At 36.6% G+C, this 9,513-nt stretch overlaps 1 protein-coding gene across 1 annotated transcript in view; it reads left to right on the top strand.

Annotated features, from left to right (window-relative positions):
* Positions 1 to 9,513, top strand: part of SCAPER (S-phase cyclin A associated protein in the ER) — a 519,522-nt gene that overhangs the window by 13,006 nt on the left and 497,003 nt on the right. Inside the window, exon 2 of the mRNA XM_059372064.1 lies at positions 3,528 to 3,594. Coding sequence (XP_059228047.1) covers positions 3,589 to 3,594 — 6 coding nt within the window. The 5' untranslated portion in view covers positions 3,528 to 3,588. The remainder of the gene's footprint in view (positions 1 to 3,527; positions 3,595 to 9,513) is intronic.

The following is a 9,513-nucleotide window of genomic DNA, read 5'->3' as shown; positions in this document are numbered from 1 at the left end:
ATGACTGGTGAACAGAGCCACCCACTTGATTTTGGGAGTATTTTGGTCTTTTAGAGGAAACTACCTCCCAGAATTTTAAAGAAAGAAACATACACACACACACACACACACACAAATAAGGGTAAACATGATGAAGGGATGGAGTATAACTGTAAAGATGAAAATTTTTAAAAAATTCTAAAAAGGAGTTGATAAGTTGGTTGGGACAAGAAAGAAAAAGAAAGTGGAGAAAATTTGCTAAGGCTGGAGACTAGAACAAACCCTGTGCTAGATTTAGGGTATATTTTGATCTATTAGAAGAAGTTGTGTCCCAAAAATTTTTAGAAGAAAAAACCCCATGTGTATACAAAAGATAAAGTTAGATTCAATGAATGATAAAATAGGACTATAATAATAAAAGTTCAAAATTTTTTAAAAGAAAGGTATTGTTAAGAAAAGCTAGTTAAAAAATGTTAAAAGAGGAAAGAGTAAAAGCTAAAAAAATTAGAATAAGAAAAAAATAAAATTAAAAAAAATAATTTGCAAGACTAAAGAATCATGGGGAGAAAGCCATGAATTCCATGCTTTGCTTTCCCCTCCTCTGGAATTCTGCTGTTCTCCTTGATCAGTGAGCTTGGTCTTGGCTGGATTTCTTGCTGATCGTCTGGGGAGGGCCTGTTGTAGTGATTCTCAAGTGTTTTCGCCTGAGGTGGAATTGCACTGCCCTTGCCAGGGGCTGGGCTAAGTAATCTGCTCGGTTTGCTCTCGGGAATTTTTATTCCCTTGAACGCTTTCTGTAGAGCTCTGGAGGATTGGAAGGAAAATGGCGGCCTCCCAATCTCTGGCCCCACTCCTCAGTGTACCGTCAGAGAAAAGCGATCAATCACTCCCGTCTCCCTGGTCTCTGGCTGTGCTCCCAGCTCAGTCGGCCTGTGACCAAGCGTTTCTGTCTCTGGAACACAGCCCTGTTTGGAATCTCCAAACCCAGCAGATTCCTGTCGCTCTGCTCTTCTGGTGGCTCTCCCCAGGTCTGCCACTTGTGGGGTTCCTGCTCAAAGAGCAATGGTCTGGTTGTGCTGCAGATCACAGTTTAAGGTAACTCTGAGCTGAGAGCTCACTCTTTGGCTCCGTCTCTGTAGCTGGCTTCCCTGCTCTAATACCTGTGAGCTCTGCTACCCTCAGACACCCCGATCCTTCTGTGACCCCCGCGGGACCTGAGACCACGCTGTCCCTGCGAGGACTCCACCCCCGCTTAGCCTCTGGAGTGATGTCCCTCAGGGGAGCAGACTGCTAAAAGTTCTGATTTTGTGGTCTGTTGCTCTGCTGCTTGACTGGAGCTGGCCCCTCACCCTGCAGTCTATCTTCCAGATGCTTTGGATTCACTTCTCCGCAGGTCCTACCTTTCAGAAAGTGGTCGATTTCCTGTTTCTAGAATTGCTCTTCTCCTTCTCTTTGATCTCCCATTGGATTTGTAGGTGTTCGAAACAGTTTGCTAACTATCTAGCTGAACTCCTGCTACCTGATGTCATCTCAGCTTGCTACTCCTCTGCCATCTTGATTCCTTCCCCCATTTTAACTTTTTAATGTAATCTTTACACCCAACCTGGGGTTCAAACTCAACAACCCTGAGATCAAGAGTTGCATGCTCTGCTGACTGACCCAGCCAGGCACCCTTGAATGGGTTGCAATAATAGAGTGTTTGAGAAGGCCTCACGGAGGAAGTGACATGTGAGCAAAGGGAGTAAATCTTGAGTGTTGCAAATAAGGATCCAATAAGCATAAAGCCCTGAGGCAGGTGTGTGTCTGGCATTTTGGGGAACATAAAGAAGCCAGTGCGGCTGGAGTAGAATGAAATTCAAAGAGGAGAGGAGTTGAGGTGTGGTTAGAGAGGTATGAGCATGGTAGGCTACTGTGAGGATTTGGCTTTTACTCCAAGATGGAGAGGAATTGGAGAGTTGTGAATAGAGGCACTGCATGTAAAAACAAGTTAATTGAGATATAGTTCATACACCATACACTTTTGCCATTAAAATTTTTTTAGATTTATTTATTTATTTATTCATTTATTCATTTGACAGAGGGAGGTAGGGGGATAGAGAGCGAGCGCACATGAGCACAAGTAGGGGGAGCTGGAGAGGGGGAGGGAGAAGCAAGCTCCCCGCTGAGCAGGGAGCCCGACATGGGGCTCAATCCGAGGACTAGAATCATGACTTGTGCCCAAGGCAGACACTTAGCTGACTGAGCCACCCAGGTGCCTACAATTCAGACATTTAAAAAAAAGGTTTTTAGCATATTTACAGAGTTGTGCAGCCATCACCATAATGAATTTTAGAACATTTTGTCATCCCCCAAAGAATCTCTATCCTCGTTAGTAGTCAGTCCTATTTTTCTCCAAGTCCCTAACCCTAGTCAGCCAATAATCTATTTTCTGACTCTATGGATTTGCCTATTCTGGGCATTACCTATAAATTATACAATATACTGTCTTTTGTGACTGGCTTCTTTCACTTAGCTTAGCATAATCTTTTTTTTTTTTTTTTTTAGCATAATGTTTTTAAGGTGCCTCCATGTTGTATCATGTATAAGTACCTTATTACTTTTTATGGCCCAATAATAATCCATTGTATGGATATACCAGATTTTAATTATCCATCATTTGGGGGAGATTTGGGTTGTTTCCACTTTGGGCCATTATGTATAATGCTGCTATGAATACTTGGAAATAAGTTTTTATGTAGACGTGTTTTCATTTGAGGTGCTGCATTTTAAAAGGATTAAATTCACTTAGCAATGGAAATTCGCTAGGCTCTCATCCTAGAAGCACCTAGGTTCAACTGCTGCTTTTCTTCATTCATTATAGGGTCAGGCCATTCTTTATAGCAATATCTCTGGCCCTTTGTGTTATATCTAGGTTTCTGCATGGTTTCTTTGAGTAAAGGTTTGGCTACCTTATGTTGATATCCTTAAAAGTAAGATCTGTTCTATGTGGAGGATTTTGTAATAGTAATTAAAAATTCTGATAAAATATCAGTTTTCGAAAGTTCCTAAAAAGAGGTTACAATGTTTTGTATACTAGTAGTCATTCATTAGTGGGTCTTAAATCAATTTAATGAAAGCAGCATTTGAAAAACAAAGATATATCAGAATGCATCTCACACAATAGGGATAAACATTACTTTATGAAACTTGTTTCAATTAAGCATGTATTTGTGAAGGATATACTGTATGTGTGTTGTGTGCACTATATAGATGGTAGTAAAAAAAAAATCTGCATTGAGATCTCACAGACTATTCATGTAATTAACAGTGTTTTTCTTCTGTTTAACTTAAAAAATTTTGGGAGTGAGAGCATTAAGGTATTATTCAGTATAGAATATTTAAAATTTGCTATATTATATCCAAATAGGCAGTATAAAGGAGCAATTTTTTGTTGTTGTTGTTTAATATGATGACAAACTTGTGGTGATGAGAATTGATCTTTTTAAGTACAAACATTTTTGACAATGTTATGACTAAGAGTATATATATATATATATATTTTATTGTAGGAGTCACACCCCAGGGGTTTATGTGCTAAATGAACTTCTTGGCATACAAGGGAATTAAAGAATGATGGTAAGTGATCGATCTACCTTAAACACTAACCTTAGGTTTTTTTGTCCTCCTTTCCTTACATCTCTTTTTCATTTAGTATCTTTGCAGCATATCCTATAGCATCAGAGCTCTTCATTTTCTTTTACTGCTTCATAGTATTTCCTACTGATTTGTCTTTTTTTTTTTTTTTTTAAGATTTTATTTATTTATCAGAGAGAGAGGGGGAGAGAGCGAGCACAGGCAGACAGAATGGCAGGCAGAGGCAGAGGGAGAAGCAGGCTCCCTGCTGAAAAGGAGCCCGATGTGGGACTAGATCCCAGGACGCTGGGATCATGACCTGAGCCGAAGGCAGCTGCTTAACCAACTGAGCCACCCAGGGGTCCCGATTTGTCTTGTTTTTAAACAACTCTAATGGGCAAAATGTAGTAAAGCACTGCTAGTCTGCCAACCATGACTTTAAGGAAGGTGGCCAAAAACCCAAGAGTAATTTAAAAATGCCTGTGATCGTCCATAACATACAGTGAAAGTATATTCACTGTGCTTGTAGAATTCTTGAACTTCATATTCAGAACCATAGTAGTAACATTCCCATAATTCTAATAAGTAAGAATTGAAAGCTGATGCCTGGATCAGAAGAGAAAATAATTGAAAATTAAGCTTTTGTGTTCTGCCCAATCATCAGGAAGTAAAGTAATTAAAAGGTCTAAAAAGCACTTTGGTCTGGGCCCATTTATCTTACAGGTACCATCCTCTGTACTTCTACGGCTCCTGAGGGCATATTATAATATCATACAAAAGTTGTTCATAGTGATAACCTAAAAGTACCAAGAAAAGAGGAAATTCCTTTAGTAGCTTCTGTTTAAAAGTCAGGGAAGTGTGATTCAGAAATTTTTATCCAAAATGGTAAAATGGAAAAAATTTGTGCTTAGCAGGGCAGACATTAGTTATGGATTTATGTTGAATACCTCATTTCCCAATGATGTTGTTCATTTATTCATGACATACTTACTTTAGTTATTCATGATTTCTTTATCATGTCAATTATTCGTCGTTCATGGGGGAAGATAGATGGTAAATATCTAATTAAAGGATTTAAAATGTAATTGTGAGATGTACTGCAAAAGAGTACAGATTGGTTTGAGCATATAAAAGTGATCCTGGCTAAGTCTGGGGTTTAAAAAGACTTCATTCTGAGAGAGTTACTTTTTTTTTTTTTTTAAGATTTTATTTATTTATTTGACAGAGAAGCAGGCAGAAAGAGAGAGGGAAGCAGGCTCCCTGCTGAGCAGAGAGCCCGATGCAGGACTCGATCCCAGGATCCTGAGATCATGACCTGAGCCGAAGGCAGCGGCTTAACCCACTGAGCCACCAAGGTGCCCCTGAGAGAGTTACTTTTTAAGTTGAGACTTGAAAGACCAGTAGGTTTTAGTTGGGCTAGAAGGAACACTATGTTAGTGTGCTTTCAGTAGCTTGTGCTCAACAGTGTCACCAAGGATTTGATTGCTTTTCAGCCATCTGTTTTGTTGCCATTATGTTAAGTTTCTCTTTGTGATCCCTAATTGGTTAGAGTCAGACTTTTTTTTTTTTTAAGTAGGCTCCATACCCAGTGAGGAGCCCAACATGGGGTTTGAACTCACAACCCTGAGATCAAGCCCTGAGCTGAGATCAAGAGTAGGCTAACTGAGCCATCCAGGTGCCTGTGGAGTTGGATTTTGTATTTTTTGGCAGAGTATCACATGATTGGTGGTGGTCATTTTGTTCTGTTTTAGGTCATGTTATCTTTGATCACTTGGTTAATATAGAGTATTGGTTTATCTTTTTAAAGTTTGTGTTTTCTCTTTTGAAATTAATAAGAGTTTGTTGAGATAGACTTTGAGGCTGTGTATGTACGCAGTACCTCATCAAACATTCACCTGCTAATTTTAGCACTCATTGATGGTAACATTTATTAAAGTTCTGTGAGGAAAACATTTACATTCTCCCCAACTGTCTGTGTATCTAGATTCTTGGATTTTAAAATTTTATTTGGTGTTGTAATCTGTTACTGATATTAATTTGATGCTCAAATTGTCCCAGAGTTAGCCGGTGGAAGCTCCTTCAACCTGGGTCTTGTGGTATGTCCCTATTATTCTTTGAGCATTTCTGTACTTACTGGTGTAACAAACTGAGACAGGCTCATTTTGTGCTTTCACTGGTTCCTTGTTTTTCTCACTAATTGTGCAGGTTAGGGCCTTCACTTCAGTACAGTGTTGAATGAAAGTGGTGATGGTGGGCATCCTTGTCTCTTTCAACATTATGTCATTAAATATGGTATTTGTTGTAGTTTGTGAAATTTTTATCACATGCTTTTTTTCATCTGTTGAGATAAGCATAAGGCTTTATTCCTTTATTCTGCTCATTTGGTAAATTACATTAACTGACTTAAAAATGTTAAACCAGCCTTGCATTTGAAATAAACTCAACTTGTGATATCTTACCTGGATTTGATTTACAAATGTGTGTTTGTTTGTTATTTTCACATCTTTACTCCTGAAATAGTTTGAACTGGGGGTTAACTTTGCTTGTTTATCCTCTTTGGTTCTGATATTAGGGTTATGTAGGTCTCATAAAATGAGTTGTGTTCCTTTTATTTTCTAGAAGAATTTAGTGTAATTTTTTGCTCCTGCGGTTTTGGAGAATTCATCCATGAAACCCATCTGGTTCTGAATTTTCTTTTTGTGGGATTCAGTTTCTTTAGTAGATGTTCAGATTCTTTTTATGTCAAGATTCGGTAGATTATACTTTTTAAGTCAACAATATTTCAGTATCAGTATTTCAATATCAAATATTATAAGTTGATATGTTAGTTATAATATCCTTTTATCTTTGTAAAGCCTGGAGGTTTTAGAATCTATAGTGGTGTTCCTTTTATATTCCTCATATTGGTTATTCTTTTGTTAATGTTTTCAAATAACCCATTTTAGGTTTTGTTATTAGTTTTTCACTATCATATGTTTGTCTTGTTTTTTTTTTTTAATTAATATGCTATTCTTTCTAGCTTCTTGAAATAGAGACTCTGATCATTGATTTTTAGCTTTTTGTCATTATGTCATTTTTATGGCTTTACATTTTCCTTTAAGGATAGCTTTGGCTGCTGTATAAGTACTGATGTGTCATATTTTTAATATGATTCAATTGAAAATATTTTAAAATTTCCGATGTGACTTCTTTGATCTGTAAGTTATTTAGAAATGTAATGCTTAATTTTCAAACATACAAGGATTTTTCTGGTTATCTCTCTTTGTTACTTTCTATTCTTTGAAATTTAGTGAGGCCTGCTTTATGACCCATGGTATCGACAGTCTGGAAAATAGCATACACTTGAAAAGAATGTATATTCTACCAGTGTTGAATGTTGGGTTCTGGATATGTCAAATATGTCAAGTTTGTTAATTATGTTGTTCAAGTCTTCTGTATTGTTACTTAACTGTTTTTGTCTACTTATTCTGCTAGCTTCTTAAAGAGGTATGTTAAATCTTCCATGATGCTTTTTTCCTATTTCAGTTTTTCTTTAGATGTTATTAGATGCACATTTAGAATTATTATAATTCACTGGTTGATGAACCTTTTACACTTATGAAATATCATTCTATCTCTAGCAGTAATCCTTGCTTTAAAGTCTGCTTTGTTCAATATTAATAAAGCTACCATTCTTTTTTTAAATTTAGTTTAATTCCAACATAGTTATTATATAGCATTATATTAGTTCCAGGTGTATAGTATAGTGATTCAGCAATTCCATATATTAGTCAGTTTGTTTCTTTTGTTTTTGTCCATTTGTTTTATTTCTTAAATTCCAAATATGATGAAATCATACGGTATTTGTCTTTCTCTACCTGACTTCTTTTTTTAAAAAAGGATTTTATTTTTTAATTTACTTGAGAGAGAGAGAGAGCATGAGTGGGGGGTGACAATGGCTAGGAACACTGGCAGTCATAGTTTAATCCTGCCAGATATTGAAATGATTCAAAATTGGCTCTGTTTTTTTGTGAGGGCTTATCTATTTCTAGTTTACCCTTATTCTTGGGGTGAAACTTCCAGGTTTCAACCTAATGCCTGGGTGGCCCTGGACAGATTTAGTTTCTGTACTTTTGCAAGTCTATCAAACCCTGCCAATTTTTCTGTTTTGGCTGTATCCGTTGGAATTGCCAGGTGCCTCTGGGGCAAAAGCAGCCCTGATTGCTGGACTCACCTCTTTAAATATCTTATGTTCCCTGATCTTGCTGTATAATTGCTTGCTTCCTTCACTTTTTTCTGGTGCTTTAAACAGATTTTTAAAACATATTTTCTTTAGCTCTTACAGTTTTTCTCAAGTGCATGGTTGGTCTGAATTACCTAGCCCTTTATAAGCAGAAAGGAAGTTTATTTTTTTATTTTTTATTATTTTAAAAAATATTTTAATTATTTATTTAACAGACAGAGATCACAAGTACGCAGAAAGGCAGGCAGAGAGAGGGGGGAAGCAGGCTCCCTGCCGAGCAGAGATGTGGGGCTTGATCCCAGGACCCTGGGATCATGACCTGAGCTGAAGGCAGAGGCTTAACCCACTGAGCCACCCAGGTGCCCCAGAAGGGAAGTTTATTATTCATATAATAGTTCAGTGCAGGTATTCAGTATTCAGCCTTTCACATTGTAATTCAGGAACCAACTCTTTTTTTGTTTTGTTTTGTTTTTTACTCATTTTCTAGAGAGTTCTGTGTTTGGATCATCTGCATCTGGCCAGTAAGTGGGAGAAAAGATAGACTATAAATGATGATGCATGAGATTTTCTTTATAAGCCAGGCCTGGAAATGGCTTATCTTATTTTTGCCTATTTTTTAGTGTGCAGAATTTAGTCATATAGCCATCTAGCTTCAAGAGCCCAGTAAGTATTATCTAGCTTTGTAGCAGGACAAAAATGGAGTGGTTTTGGTGAACATATTATTGTCTGTCACAGAAGCTGTTATAATAATATATGTTTGACATGATGATGGCTCAGATTAGTGGATTTACAGTTTCAGAATATATTTAGGACATAGAATTAGTAAGATTCGGTATCTGTTCTAACAGATCTCAAAACAGAGCAGCCCATACAAGGTTGAAGTTTATTTTTGTCCCCTGTGATAGTCTGGACAGCCTTAGTTCATCTAGGACTTGATTTTACCTTTAGAAAGATGTGAAACATCAGTAAGATCTGTAGGTTACTGTACAGAATTCCACTCCACATCCTATGTTAGGGAAATTGTCCCAGTTACTCAGTTTCTCAGGTAAGTTTGTGGTTTGTTAAAAGTATGTATATGTGCTCCCACTCTTAGAATTTTAATGTACTCCTGGTGTTCAGTGACTGGTAATCTTGTCTTTGAACTACTTAAAAATATGAGGAGCTTTTTTAGTGAGAATTTAAAAGAAAGAATTTTTGCTTAGTTATTTAGAAAGTTGAAAAATCATTTTAAAAAAGAAGGGAAATTAGTTTTATGAGCAAGTAGTATTATAGGTGTATTTTGAAGAACTGTGAGAAGCAGTAATTTTAATGGGGGTGCAAACATAAAAATTTAATAAATAGTGCTTGAAACCAGTTTGGGATTATGAACGAAGTTGCTTAAAGTAGAAATTATTTAGATTTTCTTAGCCTTAGCAGATAGGTCAAAAAAAATTTTTTTTCCCAATCTAGGAACAAGTCTCAGAAATTATGCACTTAAATCTCAAATAATTCTTTAAGTGTTAAACATAAAAACTTTAACTTAAGACTGATGGTTATGCTTTTTATTGAAACATTTAGTATTTGAACAAGCATCTGCAAAATCTCCTTATGGAAATAATTCTTTAAGTGTTAAACATAAAAACTTTAACTTAAGACTGATGGTTATGCTTTTTATTGAAACATTTAGTATTTGAACAAGCATCTGCAAAATCTCCTTATGG

The sequence above is a fragment of the Mustela nigripes genome, chromosome 13 (assembly GCF_022355385.1).
Source record: "Mustela nigripes isolate SB6536 chromosome 13, MUSNIG.SB6536, whole genome shotgun sequence".
Classification (NCBI taxonomy): domain Eukaryota; kingdom Metazoa; phylum Chordata; class Mammalia; order Carnivora; family Mustelidae; genus Mustela; species Mustela nigripes.
The sequence above is the reverse complement of the archived record's forward strand: the minus strand, read 5'-3'. Positions and strand labels throughout refer to the sequence as shown.